The sequence below is a fragment of the Vitis riparia genome, chromosome 3 (genome assembly GCF_004353265.1).
Source record: "Vitis riparia cultivar Riparia Gloire de Montpellier isolate 1030 chromosome 3, EGFV_Vit.rip_1.0, whole genome shotgun sequence".
In the NCBI taxonomy this organism is placed as follows: Eukaryota; Viridiplantae; Streptophyta; class Magnoliopsida; order Vitales; family Vitaceae; genus Vitis; species Vitis riparia.
This window is the reverse complement of record NC_048433.1, coordinates 7004527-7023352: the sequence shown is the minus strand read 5'-3', so window position 1 is coordinate 7023352 and position 18826 is coordinate 7004527. Positions and strand designations below refer to the sequence as shown.

The following is an 18826-nucleotide window of genomic DNA, read 5'->3' as shown; positions in this document are numbered from 1 at the left end:
AAGCTTTTTCCCTTATCCAATATGAGATATCACAATCATCCCCCCTCTATGCACACACAACGTCAAGATTGTAAGGCCAAAGAAACATACATCCCTCATGAGCCCAAACTAACCTCTACATCGAGGTCAAGAATCAACTCTAATACCATTTGTAATGGTCCCCTCCCAATCATATAGATAGGGGCTCCCATGGCTTTAAAACGCATTTACAAGGTTAAAAGGAGTCCATACATATATAGCCCTCCATACATATATAGCCATACGAATTTTTTCCCCTATCCAATATGGGATATCATAATCAGCCAAAAGAATGAAACGAGTTATATACTAAGAGGAGTTAATTTATTGACCTGAACAACTAAAGCTAGCCAAATGCCACCAAGTATTAAGGCATAAATAAGCACCTGACATGAGAGAGAGAGACAGAGGAAAAGAAAAAAGACCCAATCACTCAATCAGCCTTTATTTACATTGAGGCAAGAAGACACCTGTGGTACCTCAAGAATTCAGCTTCCCATCTGCGCTCTAGGTCTTAGTTGATGATCTTTCAACACATAGGCCATCACAGAGCAAGAAGAAATACAAGCACAAAGCTCTGAAAACAGAAAAATGGAAGAATCACCATCACAAACTTCTTCAATGGAAAAAGAAGACATACCTTTTCAAACTTTTAAAATGGTCATATTGGCCCTGAAGTTGAGTTGTTATCAGCTATCACTTCTTAGAAGATGACCCTAAATTTTCAATGAGGCTTCACAGGATTGGACTGTATTTCCCAGACCGATATGGCATAGACAAGTAGAAAGCCCATTATCTCATTTTCCAAGGTGATCACCCATAGGTGTTCAACAATAAATGTGTTAGTTGATACTATTAATGTTGGACACTGTCTCTCCCTCCACCTCCACAACAACCCTCGTGAAGTAAAACTCATATAAGTAATTCCAAAACTCAGTAAGTTACAAAAATGAGAAGTTGATTTTGTTCAAGATGATACAAGGGCACCATAAAATTCACATGATAACACAAAATTGTGAAGCATCTATCAAATAAATCAATAAATGGAATTGTCATAGCACCATTCTAACAGTAATATCAGTAAAACTAAAAAAACCGCAAAGAAAAAACAAACCAAAGCATAAGAAGGCATTAAAGATAGTTCAACCACCAAAAAAACTCAACAGAACCCAACCAAACCAAAAAAATTTACTAACACAAACAAAACCCACAATCTATAACTCAAAAATCTTCATTTATCATTCCTCAAATTCAAGATAAGCATTTATCCATGTTCAGTCAGGGTAAAGGAAAAAAAAAAAAAAGGAGGGGAAAGGCTTCAGTAATTACGGTAAAATTGTGGGTTGTCACTTGTTAAGATTCACGACCACGGGAGCATAGCTCGTCTGTGATCCACAGAAGTTTCTAAGACGGAGAAACAGTTGCAGTGGCTGGCACTCACGTTCTGTTTGGCTGCCTGGAAACTGAAGGAAAAGAAGAAAAATAGTAAAGGTTAACGTTTTGCTTGTTCTTCAGTTGCAGCAGAAACTACAAAGCAAACTGCCGCGTCGAAGCATTTTCAATTCTTTTATTTTATTCAGATTTTCTCAACAAACAAACAGAGCATGAGTGCTGTCTATGGGATATTTCCGAGCCGAAAGGACAAAAGTAAAAACAAGATTGGATTTTTACATTTACGTACAATTCTGTTCGTAAAGATCGCTTTATTTGATATTTTCTAGTGCTTTACTCTCCACAGTAAATTCCGTGTTCCTACTGATTTTGACAAAAATACCTTTCTTTTAAAAATTATTTTTTAATTTACAAATTAAGAGAAATTAAATTAATGCTTTTTAAAAAAATAGATTTTAATCCATGCTTTACAATTAAAAAAAAAAAAAAAAACAAACATCCCTAAGTTAATTTAATTCAAATTTTGGTAAAATGTTATTAATATCTAAATATGGATTAAATTGAGTTTTCTTAATTTGAACTCGAATGAGTTGGGTTTAAATCCAAGAACTTGAATAACTCGAGTTTAATTTAATGTAATTTAATATTTGATGATATTTATATTTTATATATAATATTATTTAATTTATATACTTTCAAATAATTAAAAAAAACTAATTTAATTATATTACGTATTATTTTATTTTCATAAAGTTAAATATATATTTTTATATTATCTTCAAATTGTGTTATTTATTATTTAAATTTTATATTGTATAAGACAAAGTTTAAAAAGTTGTTCCAATTATATTAAACTTAACATAACTCAAATTTTATGGATATATTTTAAGTCTAATCCAATTAATTCGAGTTTAACTCATGTTTAATTAAACTTGAAAAAATAAGGATACGCTTGAAGAAATAAGGATATATTGGACTCAAATCTAACACAAAATAATTGGACTTATGTGAAAAGTAAAAGCTTATTTGACAGTGATTTTAGGAAATGTTTTCAAATTTTTTAATACTTTAAAATTTATATCATTTAAGTGTTAAAAATATTAAAAACGTTTTCTAAAATTATTAACAAAAGCACTTTATATATCATTAAGTATTTAATCTATTTTATCAAGCCACAACCATGTGTTGCTATGTTAATTCCGTGAGTGAATCAACTTGATCAAGCCATGTTGAGTGAACCATGCATGTGTGTGTATCACAATCGTGCCTTACGTTATAGTATTCACAAGTTGCACCACACCCCGTGAAGCTCATGTATGTGCACTAGCCAGGCTCATTCATGTCTAAGCCCCTCAAGATGTGGTCGTAGTGTGGCCAAGTTCAAGCCTTGTTGCCCACCTTTGACTTGGTCATGCACCTCCTCTTAAAAGAGCCGTTTAAGTCATTTCCAAAATGCTTGAAGGAGAGACATGATTGGTGTGTTTAAGGAGACAAAATGAAAATTTAATTTGGAGACTCCAATGGTGTTTGTTTTTTTTTTGTTTTTTACTAAAAGAAATTTAGTTTTAAAATTTAGATTGTTTGTTTTTCTACTTTTTCATAGCTTATTATAAACTTTTTACTAAATAAAAAAAACCAAAATATGTAGCTTTTTATAAATAAAAAAAAAAAAACATATTGGTTTTTATTTTATTTTTTAATACTTAATAGAAATAAAATACTACAAAAACAAATAACCTAATATTTAACACTGTTAAGTATTAAGATTCTATTTAAAATTAAGTAAAAAAACAAACACCACCTCCATCTTAAACTTTTCTTCAAAGAAAAATATCAGCATATCAAAATCTCAAACTTGAATTTTGTCTTAATCAAGCTAAGTGGAGCTAGGCCACATATTGCCCACGGATGCCATCCTGCTTCTTGTGTCTACACACGTGTTGGGGTGTCTAACCCCAACTAAGCATCCACACATCATGTTGTAAGCCTCGATTCCACCTTGCCTTGCTCATTAGGCAATCATTGGTGCAAGGTGCCACCCCCACGAGGCCTTGGTGCTACATTATTCCGAGTCATGGTGCTAACAACCAAACATCAATGAATGTAATATTCATTCTACAAATCAACTAAAAATGTGGTCACTTCTTGAAGGAAGCGAATGCCAAAACATGTTAGCATATCTTTTGATGAATAAATGTCTTAAAAACAATTATATTTCAACGTTTAATTCCCACTCACTATGTTCATCATGTAATCAATATGTTATTAAAAATGATGGCATAAAAAGTTTTTCACCCATAAAAATGTTATTAAAAAAATCTAAGAAATAATAAATAAACGACAATACATATATTAATTTTTTTTAAGAAAAACTATATGCTAAAAAAAAAATTATGATATTAGATAATAATAACTGCCCACGCGAAAGGCACCAAATGGCCTGCAATCATTTCCAGGATTCAGCTGCTCTACATGAGAGCCAATGCAATATGAGATCACACCTGAGCAGTAGCTACCATCTGGAAAATTGAAAAGTATTTAAATAGGGGGAGAGGGGAATGGATGAACAAGGGCACCTGCAAACATTTGGGGAATTTCTCATTGCTAAGTCCAGATTTATGGGTGGTCATTTTCCATTCCAATCTGGGTTGCCATCCAAGCCTGAAAACCCTAAAACCCGCCAAAGCTAAAAGAAATCAAGGATTCATCAATCAACATCATAAATCAAACTCAAATCACTTCTGTGTTCTAACAAGTAAACAAGAGTGTCAAGAAATCCATCACTCAATAAAAAATCACTACACTCGTTGTCATGTTTAGAATGCTATTCACACCAATCAACATCATCAAATAAAAACCTCAAAACTCACTTTTGTGTTTTGTCAAAGAGAGAAGGGTGTAGAAACAGATGTCAACCCAAATAATATTTATATAGTATAACTGAAGCCAACTAGAAGATGATAGTGACAAACCCAGTTAGACAAACAGCAGACCTAACCACCACGAGCCCCAAATCCAGCCGCTCAATCATCAAAGTGTGGTAGCTGCAGAGTATATGGAATCATCATACTCAATTCTTTGATTTGGAATGCTTTACAAGCCAGTCAATAACCGTATCGATGTTGGTTGAGTTCTTGCATGAAATCATGTAACAACATACTTCTCTATTGGTAATGGATCTAAGCTCCCTGCAAAGCAAGCACCATTCTCAACACTAAACACCATAAATAAAATGGCCATGAACCTTAAACCATCACAACCAAGCAAAAGGAAGGGGATTGGATTCACATTTTTTTTCAAGACTTGAATGTTGTTTATTGAAAATGAGAAAATTGAATATTTTGCAGTTTGTTCCATTCGATAAAGGAACTGACAGTTCTTGCATTTTTTAACAGTTTAACAAACAACTAAACAACTTTTATTATCATGCACCGTCGTTTAACACAAAAAATGATAATCATTTTGAAAAACCACTCAAATCCCACATTATTTCAACATAATTAAGGTAAAATCATCTCCACTTACATTTGCTCTGTCAGCTCTGGTTTAGACAAAGCTCCTGGCTTGTCAATCTTATTACCTAGTACCAGCAAAGGGATGCCATTCAGGGAAGCCTTACTTAACAGGTCATGAAGTTCACCTCTTGAGACAGTCAAGTTATCGGGATCAGCAGCATCCACAACATAACTACAACAAAAATCAGGTCAAAAAGTTGTTGGGTTGTCAAAATCTAGCGCTTCAATATTTGTCAAATATAACTTAAATGATGGATAACAAACAAAACATCACTGATCTTTGATGACATATCATGAATGATTTTGAAACAGATGATCACAAATAAACCTCGAGTGTGCAACAAACTATCAGTCATATGATTAATTTGTAACCGGCTCCAAAGGAATAAGTAAAAAGTCAAGTAAAAAATTTATGTACACTAAAAAGGCAAGGCAATATTGATATATATATATATATATATATATATATACACACCCAGGACAAGGTCATATGCAATGAAAACATGAATTATGCCAAAATTCAAAACAAATAAGAAAAATCAGAAAATACACAAGATATTTAACAAGAAATTTAAAGAGAAGGAACCACAAACTTTTAATTACATCAATTGAAAACCATCCATAATAGGAGGTATAATGAAAACATCAAACATACTTATATAACTACATAGCTTAAAAACCATCCATAATAGGAGGTGTAACATAAAACATACTTATACAAGGAGATGAATATCTTACAATGGGAGAAGGGAGGAAAGCTTTGAAGAAAGCTTTGGGCTGGAGAGCTTACATGATGAGAGAGAAAGAAGAGAGAAGGGAGAGCATAAGCTGGAAGAGAAAAATGAGAGATGCTTACAAATGAGGATCAAACCTCTTTAAATAGCCAAAAAGAGAATATTAAACAGTACCAATCAGGAGACAAAGCACTATTTGCTTTTTGACCAACTGTTGTGAATAGTTAACTCATGCATGAATAGTAAAAGTGAACAGTAACATTTTACTATAGCACTTTTAGACTTTTCAATAGGAATCTTACTTTCGGCGGGAAAAACAACAGGCAGACCATTTCTTGGCGGGAAAAACAACAGGCAGAAAGACAAAACTGCTTTTGGAGTTTAAATGAGCTCGTTGGAGAGAATAACCTTGCAGTCATGAAGCAAAAGATTACTTGGATTTCCTTATCGGAGGAAGGATACCTTCACAGTCATCACCATTATCAGGAAGGTAGCTTGTTAAATCATCAGATTCTGCATAAGAGTTTTCTTGGGAAAAACTTGAGTTTCCTTCATCAAGGATTCTCTGGAAATCTTGAGGGGTTTTTGTTGCTGCGAGCATGGCTTGAAGCTGTTGTTTCTTGAGAAGAAATTGTGACATATCATCATTAGTTGAAGCTTGTGTGGGATGCCTGAGGAAATATTGTTTAACTGCTTCCAGGGATGCATCATTTTTCAAAGCGTCCCACCACTTAGTCTTAAAAGTTCTTCCAAGAGTTGGAAAAGCTGCTGATTCATCCGCAATGATAATGTAGTCCCACTGGACTATCCAAGTAAGGCTAAATTTATTGAAAAAGAATAATGAAGGGGGAAAAGCTGAAAGTTCTCTGGGGATAACAAAAGAACTGTTGAATAGCTCAAATCCATCTAAGATGAGTTTAGGAAGAATCTTAATGGATGGACCGAAATAAGTCCACCAATTGTGGAACCAAAATGGGAAGGAAGAAAGTTGATGCTTAGATGGAAAATAGAACATCCATGAATGATGAAAGTCCTTATTCTGTATCAGAAAAGCATTAAACCATGTTCTCTAATAATCCCAATAGTTGAAAAATCTTAGTTTTGAAGGTTTAGAGAACTCTCTTGAGAAATTGGGATTTCCTCCTCATTGCTTAACAGTAAGAATCTTATAGATATGGTAGGTGAAAAATGTCAAATCCAAATTACTGTATTTATCAACGTTATGCTTAATTTTAACAGAACCAGTTTCTACGAGGATTGCCTCATAAAATTCTCTTGTTTTTAAAAGATCGCCAGAAGGATAATGAAAATTTTCATGAAAAGCTTTTGCTGCAATCTCTCTTGGATTTTCAGAGAAAAATTCTCTTTCGATAACCAAAAGAGGTTGATTTAAATCATTTTGCCAATATCTTGATTTTGTTGAAAGTGGTGTGGGGTTGGCAGTCACCACAATTTGCTTATTTGAAAAAGAAGAGCTTGATGCTAATTCCTTTTGAGAGGGATTAGCTTTAGTAACCTGCTTAAAGGTCTGAAACCCTAAAATAGTTGGGTATTGGGTAGCCTTGATTGGATTAGAAGGATCATAGTACAAGGTCATCATCTTGTTGGGTATAAGATTAGAAGAATGAAGCCTTGCTTCTTCTTCAAGTTCAACTTGTTGACTCCAAAGCATTTTATGGGGAGAAGGAACTTGACTGGATTGGGTTTTCTGTGAGTTAGGAGCTTGGGTATTCTGGCTACCCAATCCAGTCAAGATCCTAACCCACAGAAAACCCAATCTAGTCAAGCTCCTTCTCCCCATAAAATGCTTTGGAGTCAACAAGTTGAACTTGAAGAAGAAGCAAGACTTCATTCTTCTAATCTTATGCCCAACAAGATGATGACCTTGTACTGTGATCCTTCGGATCCTTCTAATCCAGTCAAGGCTACCCAATACCCAACTATTTCAGGGTCTCAGACATTTAAGCAGGTTACTAAAGCTAATCCCTCTCAAAAGGAATTAACATCAAGCTCTTCTTTTTCAAATAAGCAAATTGTGGTGGCTGCCAACCCTACACCACTTTCAGCAAAATCAAGATATTGGCAATGAAAACATGAATTATGCCAAAATTCAAAACAAAGAAGAGAAATAAGAAAATACACAAGATATTTAACAAGAAATTTAAAGAAAAGGAACCACAAACTTTTAATTACATAAATTGAAAACCATCCATGATAGGAGGTATAATGAAAACATCAAACATACTTATATAACTACATAGCTTGAAAACCATCCATAATAGGAGGTATAATGAAAACATCAAACATACTTATATAACTACATAGCTTGAAAACCATCCATAATAGGAGGTGTAACATAAAACATACTTATATAAGGAGATGAATATCTTACAATAGGAGAAGGGAGGAAAGCTTTGGGCTGGAGAGCTTACATGATGAGAGAGAAAGAAGAGAGAAGGGAGAGCATAAGCTGGAAGAGAAAAATGAGAGATGCTTACAAATGAGGATCAAGCCCCTTTAAATAGCCAAAAAGAGAATATTAAATAGTACCAATCAGGAGACAAAACACTATTTGTTTTTTGACCAACTGCTGTGAATAGTTAACCTGTGCATGAATAGTAAAAGTGAACAGTAACATGTTACTGTAGCACTTTTAGACTTTTCAGCAAGGAATCTTACTTTCGGCGGAAATAATGGCTGGTAGGCCATTTCTTGAACTGTGGACGCACATGCTGGGAGATAAGGTTGCTTTTGGTGTTGATAATGCTTAAAGCTTGTTGGTGGAAAATCAACGTCATTGGAGGAGGACTGATGAGGAATCAGGGAAGAATATAATATGACCGGTGTTCCATTAGTAGCTGCGTATCTTCAACGATGGATTTGGAGGGCAGGGGATCAATCCTTTTACTGCAAAAAATCTGATGAAGGGAATCTGCAGAAATAAGATATCCCATATTTTTAGGATAAGCCTCAAAATCCCTGCTAATGATTCTAGCTCTCCAATGTTTGATTTGCTTAATAAGAGGCTCAACACAGATATTAGGTTGCTCCAAAGGGCAAGACAATAGAGTAGGTCTCATGTTCTGATAATGAAGAGAAACATAATGTTGTGCTGGGAGAAGACTACTATTAGAGATCCATTCAAGAGCTTTGCTGATAATGATAGCGTCAGCAAACTATTTATTCATCTTAAAACCCTGAATTAATCCCAAGTTAATTTTTCTTCCGAAATTACTTGCTTGGCTGGGATCAGAGCAGACCAGCTGATGAACTAACCCATAATCAAGAAGAAGCTCTGGGGTTAGGGTTAATACTTCATTCTTGAAAGCAAGGCTAATTGGTTGGTAATATTGTAAGTCAATGCAAACTCTGTTGATAGTAAAGTTTTTGTTGCAATTACAAAACTGCTTGTTGTCTTGCTGATGGAGAAGATGCTCACTAAGGCTTCTGCAAATCTTAGAATTGTCAAACTCCATATCTTTAACCAATTTTAACCCTGGAACCCTAAGACCAGGTATGGTTGAAAGATAGATGTGAAGATCTTGAAGATAGGCAGAGATAAAAACTTGTTTTTCCTTTGCAAGAGCCTTAGCTTTTTCATAGATTAGAAGACGAACATCATCTTCCTTAAAAGAGTAGAAAATCTGCTTCTTGTGAAAATACATTCTTAAATTGAGGAAACTCCACTCTTCCTCACTTAAATTTTTTACATTCACCAGTGGGGTGAATTGCTTATTCTCTCCATTTCCCAGTGGGGAAAATAGGGCTTGGTTTTTAAGCGCATCCGGATGTGTTTTGGGAAAGTCAACTAGATCTAGTTTTCTTTCCAAAACCCTGCACCTGTCCTGACTTTTATAAACAGATAAAGGGTTAGTATCAATAGAAGATGGATTTGTAGGAAAGGAATCCTCCACAAAAGGTAGAGAATCCGAAATGTTTCCTTTATCCTTGTTAGGGGAAGAAGGATGCTTAAGAGTTGCTAAAGGAATAGGATCATTTGAAGATCTTGCAACATCAAAATGCTCATAATACAAAGGCATGAATTTCTCAGATAAAGCTAAATGAGATTTCATAGAGGCAGTAGATTTCTTAATGGGCCTAAGAGGTTGTTTTTCTGTTTTGGGGGTCATGATCTTATGAATCCTGCAAAAATTCACGAGTTAAGAAATCAGGGATTGAGTTATTATCTCCTTTAATATATTCAATTTGAAAATCAAAATTGCTTAAAATAGCTTGTCATCTAGCAAAAATATGCTTAGAAGCTATATTTTTAATATTCTTTTGTAAAACTGATTTTGCCGATTTGCAATCAACTCTTAATAAAAATTTTTGGTTTAAAAGATCATCTTGAAATTTTGAAATGCATAAAACAATGCTTAAAATTTCCTTTTTAATAGTGCTATAGTTGAGTTGGACACTTCCCCAAGTTCCTGAAGTATACCTAACCAACTTCTCCTGGTTATCAATCCTTTGCTTGAGAATCCCGCCATAACCTATGTCAGAGGCATCGGTCTCTACAATCTTAAAGGCTTTTGGATCAGCTAGGGCAAGGCATGGTAAGGTCTTGACTCTAGATTTGACAGTTTTGACAATCTTGGTATGATCCTCATTCCAAGATACTGGATTTTTCTCGAGTCTTTGTCTTAAAGGGGCACAAAGTTGGCTTAAGTCTTTAATAAATTCTGACACATAATTAAGGCTTCCAAAGAAACATTGTAGTTGTTTCTTATCCTTAATCTCATCAGGAAACTTATCAGCAAACTCAATTGATCTTTGAATGGGGGTGATTGTTCCTTAATGAATATGATGACCTAGGAATCTTACCTTAGTCTGAAAGAGGTTAATCTTAGTGGCTGGCAAGCTTAGACCATTACTTTTAACAGTCTCAACAAACTTGTTGAGATGTTTCCAATGCTGCTCAACAGAATCAAAGTAAATCAAAACATCATCAATGTATACAATGATGAAATCAAAAAACTGGTTAAATATTTCATTCATTATGTTTTGGAATTCTGAAGGTGCATTCTTAAGACCAAAGGGCATTACGTTCCATTCATAATGTCCAAAGGGAACCACAAATGTTGTTTTACACCTATCCTTTCCAGCAATCTGGATTTGCCAAAATCTTGATTACATGTCAAACTTAGAGAAAACCTTGGGCTTAACTAATCTTTGAAGGAGGTCTTTCTTATTTGGGATAGGATACCTAATCCATCTTAAAACATCATTGGGAGGCTTGTAATTGATAACTAGTCTAGGTGTTCCTCTTTCTAATTCAGCTTGTTTCTGAACATAGAAGGCTGAACAACTCCAAGGGGACTTAGACTTCCTTATCAACTTCTTATCAAGAAGATCCTGGATCTCCTTTTCACAGTAGCTTAATAACGCCTTGTTCATCTGGATTGATCTTGCTTTAGTGGGAATATTTTTCTCACTAAAATCTGGCTCATAAGGTAACTCTACCTCATGTTGTTTCTTATGCCAAAACGCATTAGGAATGTTAGAGTAAACTTCTCCAATAATTTTATTCTTAAATCTTTCTATGGCATCTTGAGTTTTCTTAACCTTTAATTGGTCTTCTATTCCAACCATAGCAATCTCTTGCTTTAAGAGATTAACATGGTTTTCCTTAGCCTTAATCACCTGTTCCTTTAAGGTGTTTATACTTCCTTCACCAGGTGGGTTGGCAAATTCAAACAATATTTCTTTATCTAAGAGCTTAGTTCTTATACCTTGGTCATCTACCCACATGGAAAAGATAGAACTTAAAAAGAGGACTCCAAGTAGAGCTTTTTCCTTAAGATCTTTAACTAGAATGAAGGTTTGCTTAATGCAAATGCCTTGGTTACAAATATGAGCATCAGACAGCTTATACTTAATAGTAAGTTTTTTGCCATTGGCTCCAAAAAGAGTTTGTCTGGTTTTCTCATAAAGTTGGGTAGGTACTAGACCTTCTTGAAGACAATTCAAAGTTGCTCCTGAATCAATCAAAGCAATAATATCAATGACAAATTTATTCTTAATTACTATAGTAAGGGAGACTTCCCACCTTTGGAAGATAACTCTACTAATAGTATTTAAGTATGCATTTATCTCTTCATTATTGACTTGTGAGGATTCAAGAACTTCTTCAAGGTTTTCCTGGTTAGGATTACTGTGGTAAATACCAACCCTGATGATTTGATCATGGAGGGTAAAAAATTCTAAGCTTGCAGGTTCTCTTAAGTCCTTAATCTCCTTCTTATACTGCTTTATTTCTTCTTGAAGATCCTTAATAGTTAAAGTATCTGGAACAAGCTTTTGTTCTTGGCTTAGGATGTTTATAGTCTTTGATTGGCTATCGCAATGGTTTTTGATCCTAAAAACCCTTTGGTTAGAAGGTCCATTGGCTATCTTAATTAGTCCATTAACCTTTGTTTCAGAACTAATATTTCTCTTAACCAAATTAATTCTCCTATGGGAAGGCAGAGGTGTTTCAGGGATAACAAGGTTGTCTTTAACCTTTTGGCTAATTCTATCAATGAAAGCTTGATCAATATGAGGATTTTCCTGGAATTTCTTAGAGCATTCAAAAGGCTTAAACAAAGGCTTCTTGTCATTCTTAACAAAGGAATTCTTAATGTGATCTTGAGTTTCAATGATCTCCTCAAACCTGTTGAGTTGATCACCAATAGTCTTAAGAAACATGTTAGTGTAATTATTCTGTACCATGATTCTTCTAATATCAACTGCACTAGCAGTTCCTTTATCCTCAGGCTTAGTCTTAAAAGGTGAAGCTTTAACTATGGTTCCATTAACATTCTTTTCTATCTTAGCTTCAAGAGGATGAATGGATTCTATGACAATGTTGTCATTGGTTTTCCATATCTTAGCTTTTGTAGATGTGTTGTTAATACGCTTACAGGGATAGTCTGGATATTCCTCTTTTTTGAAGAGTTCAAACCAAATCCAAAACTTAATGTTTTTCTTTTCTTGTCTTAAGTACTCATAGAATTCTTCTTGGTAGAGGGTTCTAATGTCTTTAGGAACAGTGCTAAAGAACCATTCTTTCCTTTCCTTATTGACTTCAGAATAGAAGTCTTTTCTTAAGAGATCCTTGTTGATCTCAAATTCCTCATCACTTAAGCTTACAGTGTTAATCATTTGGGAATATGTAGGAGACATAACAAGGGACTCATCCTGTTGTGATTCCTAAGTAGACTCATTTTCCTCCATGTGAAATGGTCTGGCCACGTTGGTGTTACTTCTAACACCTGTTAGCTTAATATTCTTAGGATTTGCTGAACTAGAACCTTCTTCTTCCCTAGTGGTTCTTACAAGGATAGAAGAGCTTGAAGCTCTAGAGGGCTCAAAATCTGAAATTCTAAGGCTGCTAGAATGACGAAAAGAGTTGGAGAAAATCAGATATCCTCCTCCATTAGGATATTGACCAATCTGTTCAATCCTTTCAAATCTCTGCTCTATAGCTGGAACGACATTAGCAAAATGCCAATTTTCAGGAAACTCAACCTCATTCCACTTGATTTTCATGGGGACTATGAAATTAGACTTGTTTATCACATCTGAGTGGAAGAGAGTGGTCTCACCCTTGGGACTGGTGCACAGTGCTCCAGATCCAACGCTTGTGGTCATGCTCTTATAGGCAAACCTGGTCATGATGGAAACAGGATTGTTTCCTTTCTTGAACTTAAAGCGATGGGTCTTAACATGAAGGACAACCAAATCTAAGATATCGACATCTCTTAGTCTAACTGTGAAGTAAGGGAAATACTAGAAGTAAACAGGGTCATCATTCAGTCCAGCTTGGACTGCACTTATAATAGAATCTTGATAGTCGAGACGTCTATTATCTCTTAGACACATGACAATAGAGGTGTTTAAACCTAATCTTGTCAAAGGCTTAGCTGCAACTTGAATCATACCAAAGTGTATGAAGTTGTAGTGGTCTTTCTTATGCTTCTCAACGGACTTACTATCTAAGAGTCTTATGACTTGATTGTCTTGTTCTAAGCTTACTGACATTTCAAAGGTTCTAATGGTGTAATCTGTGAAGAACTTAAAGGTTCCTTTCTTATAAATTTCTTGATTAGATACCTTGGATAACTTCCAATCATCTAAATCATTTTGGATCTTAGGATAATTGATCTCTTCACTACTTGTTGACTCCAAAGCATTTTATGGGGAGAAGGAGCTTGACTAGATTGGGTTTTCTGTGGGTTAGGAGCTTGGGTATTCTTTTTAGGGGCTATGGTCTTGTGAACCTTGCAAATTTCACGAGTTAAGTAATCAAGAATGGAATGTTCTCCTTTAATAAACTTAATTTGAAAATTAGGGTTTAAAATAATCTGCTCATCAATTAAATCATGCTTGAATGCTATATACTTAATTGTTTTCGCATATGTGAAAACGAATTTTAATAAAAATCCTTGGTTCAAATATATATATATATATATATATATATGCATGTATGTATGTATGACAACCTTCAACAGGAAGTAGATGAACATGTCAAGGGAATCAAAGCCTTTAAAGAGGCCAATATCATATTTTGCTAACCAAAAATTGGATCCTAAAGAATTCTCCTTTTTCAAAACCATCTGAAACACATCACTTAGTACAGAAAATCAAATTCTAAGAGCTTATTGGGCAATTTAGACTGATAATAACTTAAAATGGTCAAGAATTGACAGTTTTCAAGCCAAATTCGCTCATTAGCTCACAGCATTCAGTTCTGATACTATAACAAGGAACACATAAAACTAAACTTCATTCTACGTAAAGATATCCACAGATCTGTTAATAAACTCAACTTATTAAGAGATCCCAAAGACAGTAAAAGATTTATAAGCACCATCCTAAGTTTGGAGACTCAGAGAGAAGTAGAACACGAGAATAATGGTTGAAATGTTACAGGATCTCTGGAAGCACAAGGGAAAGGGAGCAAGTGTCCTCACCTCCCTGGAAACTGTAGAAGGTTGAGAATTGTGCCCTCTGAAATAAAATAGAAGAACTCAAAAACACCACACAACTAGCAAAGCCTTAAAGCACAACCACTAAAGTCAGCCATGGAGGAGCAGGATTTCTATAACATAACAAGAATAGAAGGATTTTCAACATTTAGCTGAAAGAAACAACTAATGGCTGAAAATCTATTACATATAGGTTCTAATTCATGTTTCATGTTTCCCGTTTGTCTAAAAAATAAAAGAAATGTTGTCTAGTTGTTACCTGGCCAAAAAAATGACACCTCAGGAAAGTGATAAACTAGGATATTAGTTGGGGAGTTAAAGAGTGATAAACTTAGTCTAATACAGCAAGGTTTTCATTTTTCTTTTCTTGAGTTTTCTCAGATGACAGAATATGATAATTCAATCCTCCGATAGAACATACATTATATTACAAATACATTGTTAATGAAGCTCATGGGTGCAACTGTCTGTAACCAGCTTATCCCAACACAAGTTAAGAACAAGGAGAAATGGATCAGCATGATTGTGTTAAAATAGCTACTAGAGATAATGTCATACCATATAGACGGAAATGAATATGATATAAAATTCAACAAAATACAAGTACTTGACAGCATTATGAACATGTAACTGAAAAAAGGGGAGTTAAGATACATACACAATAGCTGAAACTGCACGGCAATATCTCTCCCACATACTGCGAAACCTAGGTTGTCCTCCCAGATCCCACAACTTTATTGTGACATTCCCCTTAGTTACCTTCCTCATGTTAAATCCCACCTAAAGACAAAAGATATGACTTACATGATATGTCCACACATAAAGTCATTGTATTACAAATAACAATGCTATGGGAGAATAGCATCTTTCTACACACACTTAGAGTGAAAAAGAAAAAGATTCATTAAGAAAGATTACATACTGTGGGTATCATGTCTTCAGTATATCCACCAGTCTTGCAACAAGATCCACAAAGGAATTTAGCCACCAGTGCCAAACCAAAGAAAGGGGAGGGAAACAATAAAAGAAAACTCACATTTTGCATGAACTTTACTTACTGCAATAACATTTACAAGTGATGTTTTTCCTGCATTCTGAAGGCCTATCAAAGATAGCTCCATTTCTTGTTTGAAAAAGAGGCTGCAGAAGAAAAATAAAGTAAAAGGAAAAGTCAAGACAACTGAGGCTCAGTTGAGCTCTGTTGAAATAAATTTTTTTATCAGAAGTAATTTCAGGCAAGAGAAAAAGCAATGTGAATTAGGAAAATTGTTTAGCATACACATATTAAAAAAAGTTTATGTTAACCCTGGTGTATTGATGTACAAGGCAAAGGCAAGGGAGGTAGTGGAAGAACCAGTCCCAGCATGAGATTTTGGCATGGATTAAGACAATAGTCATGATTTAGTGGTGGCTTGGAGATGGCACCAAAGATAGCAGAGGCAGCACTGGTGATGGTGGTGTGAAGGAGCTGGAGCCAATAACCATAATTTTAATAAAACCACATTTGTAGTGCAGCTAGCACTGGTTTGAACAATAAATTTTTTTATATAGATGGATTTTTGTGCCCACTGGGACTTGAACCTAGAACCTCCCGTAGGCCCTCCCCAATCCTTTACCACTTGAGCCCAGCCTCAAGGCCACAGTGTGAACAATTCTTATGCTTCTATGCATCTTCTTTTTCAAAAAATAACAGATGGCCATATTGGAAGCTCTAACACAACCAAATTTACATTATATTTATCAATTAAACTCTCAAATACTAATTTAATACTGTGCCAATATCACCATTGTCCCTAAACCATCACACCACATCACCAGAATGGTTCTCCCACTTGTTCTTTAAGAAACAAAAATTTTCAAGGAGACAAAGGTAACCTATAGGGGACAAAGAGGATTCCTCAAACAAAATAGGCAAAAGAGTGCACATAAATTATACAAGCAAGTGCCAACATATCCAAGAAATAAAACATAAGGACCAAGCAGATATGGGGATATTGAATTCCTACAGAGAAAGAGTTCACTGAAGCAAGGTCACAGTTCCTCTCTTAGATAGAGTGTTCACTTCTCAATTAGCAACTAGGCACCCATTTGAACCAAAAGAAGAAAAAAAATTCTAGAAACACACCCAAAGGATATGAGGTTTTCCAAGGGCCTTATGTCCCATTTTTAATCCACTTGATGAGATTCAATGTATCACATTCCACAAAAATTATATGGATGCCAAAGTTTCTTTCAAATCCATCAAAAGAGCTATCAAATCCACTTTATTGGCCTCACCAAGCTCCAAAAGCTCCTAGAGTGCAAAACCGGTGCAACTTTCTTGATTTCTGTAGATCCCACAGGCCGTAGATAATAATTGCCAAGGGTTTACAATACCTAATTGTCCAGCCCATTTCAAAACCACAGTCAGCAAAGGACTATTGCCACCACAATCAATAATTAGCAAAAATTATTAATAGCATCCCCCACCACCACAGCCACTTCCCCACAACCATTGCCTCCACGACCACTAGCCACCATTGGCAGTCCCCACCACCACAGGACAGCACCATCACACCACCACCTTCACCACTATTTTAACGTTCTGCAAGTTTGCAACACACCATTACCATTGCAATGCATACACATATCACATGCACCTCATCCGTAGTGATTAAAACATGAAATTAGAATAATTCAAGGGTCTTAATATTGAACTTTCCAACTAAAGTGCCCAAGAAACCATGTAACCAGACAATGATCTGGGCAACTGCAGCATCCAAACATCACTTCTTTACCAACCTCCTGCCTTGGACCTAATGCATGCAGTGGGTTACTCTGGCCAGACAAGACAACTTCAAAATTATACCATTAGTCAGAAATGAGAGCATATCTTATGATACCATTGGCATCCTGAGGCTTTAACTCAGATTAACATGTTAATAGACAGCGAAAGGAAATTAAAAAATGCCTAATCCTAATATCCTTGCATTATGCCGCAAGTTTTTATCAGACTCCAACCTAAATAATGCACCCAAAATGGTCATCAAAGGATAAGTATAACTAAAGCAGCAAAGGGGCATTGATCAATTCAACAATCAAGGTTACCATGATGACCTTCGATCTTACACAATTCAAATTAGTAGTTCAATCTGAGATACTCATTTTTCAAACGGAAAATATATAAAGACTCCATATCACCATCCACCTTACAATTCAAGTAACAAACCAAAACCAAAGAAACCAGTGTGCGAAAAACAAAAAATTCAAAATTTTTCTGTAACTCAAACCCCATGTAGCCTGAGAAAACACCGAGAAATGCAACACAGAAGATCCCAAATGCAAAACACATTAGGCTCCGTTTCGTTCCTCAGAAAATGCAAGAAAAAAAAATCCAAAATCGCACAATGCCATTGTTTGGCAACAAAAACCTCCACTCAGCTCCGCTCAATGCAACCACTCGACTTCGCTGAGGTGAGTTTCTCATTTTTTTACCTTCATAAATTAAAACAAAACTCAAAATTCTCTTTTCCCAGCAACCAAACAGAGGATTACGAGGGACCTAATTTACCTTCGCAGCCAATTGAGCAACGATTCCCACAACCCCATTCGAAACGAAACTCAGAATTCAAAACCAAAAAAAATTAGGGTTTTGAAATGGCGAAATTCTGAGAACTTCTACGTTTTCTGAAAACAGAAGAAAATAAAAATCACTTTTTGAAAACTTTTCTTAAAATTTAATCATGAAAATAACATTTATTTAAAATAAAAGCGATGAAACAAATAAGTAAATATAAAAAAAATAATAAAAGTAGAACCTCGACGCGCATTGGAGGAGAGTGCCTCCTAAGCGACATCGTTTACTTCAACAGTGATTTACACGCGCTAGATCTAAGTGTGATTATAGATTTTTCTTGTGAAACGAAATTGGAACAGACGCTTATGAAACGACATCGTTTTAAGGCCTTTCAATAAAATCGCTCTGCGGGAGAGCAGACGCCACGATGTTCCCAGTCCCACACTGGTGGGTGCTTTCGTCATTTTAATAAAAAGTAAGGGTAATTATGTCATTCTAGGACACCACCTGGCCACGTGTTCGTTTTCCTATAATTTGACTCATCATTTAAATTCCAACCTCCTTTTGGCATTATATTTTTAAATTAAATTTATTTAATTTGCCCTAAAAACAAAAGCTTATTCATATTAGTTGACAAAAAAT

At 35.1% G+C, this 18826-nt stretch overlaps 1 protein-coding gene and 1 long non-coding RNA gene across 4 annotated transcripts in view; both read right to left on the bottom strand.

Moving 5' to 3' along the window:
• Positions 1 to 1601, bottom strand: part of LOC117911799 — a 29088-nt gene extending 27487 nt beyond the window's left edge. The window contains exon 1 of one of the 3 annotated variants that reach the window (XR_004650935.1): positions 498 to 1601. This is a non-coding gene — a long non-coding RNA (uncharacterized LOC117911799). The remainder of the gene's footprint in view (positions 1 to 497) is intronic. The other 2 variants (XR_004650934.1, XR_004650933.1) reach the window with 2 other exon arrangements.
• A 2512-nt stretch (positions 1602 to 4113) lies between these two features.
• Positions 4114 to 18324, bottom strand: LOC117911772 (ADP-ribosylation factor-like protein 8b). The gene is made up of 6 exons (XM_034826195.1): positions 18179 to 18324; positions 15687 to 15768; positions 15551 to 15583; positions 15287 to 15408; positions 4936 to 5097; positions 4114 to 4598 (listed from the first exon to the last, which is right to left on the bottom strand). The coding sequence occupies exons 1-6, from the start codon at positions 18214 to 18216 to the stop codon at positions 4481 to 4483; spliced, it is 555 nt and encodes a 184-aa protein (XP_034682086.1). The 5' UTR covers positions 18217 to 18324; the 3' UTR covers positions 4114 to 4480.
• Between the last annotated feature and the right edge of the window lie 502 nt (positions 18325 to 18826).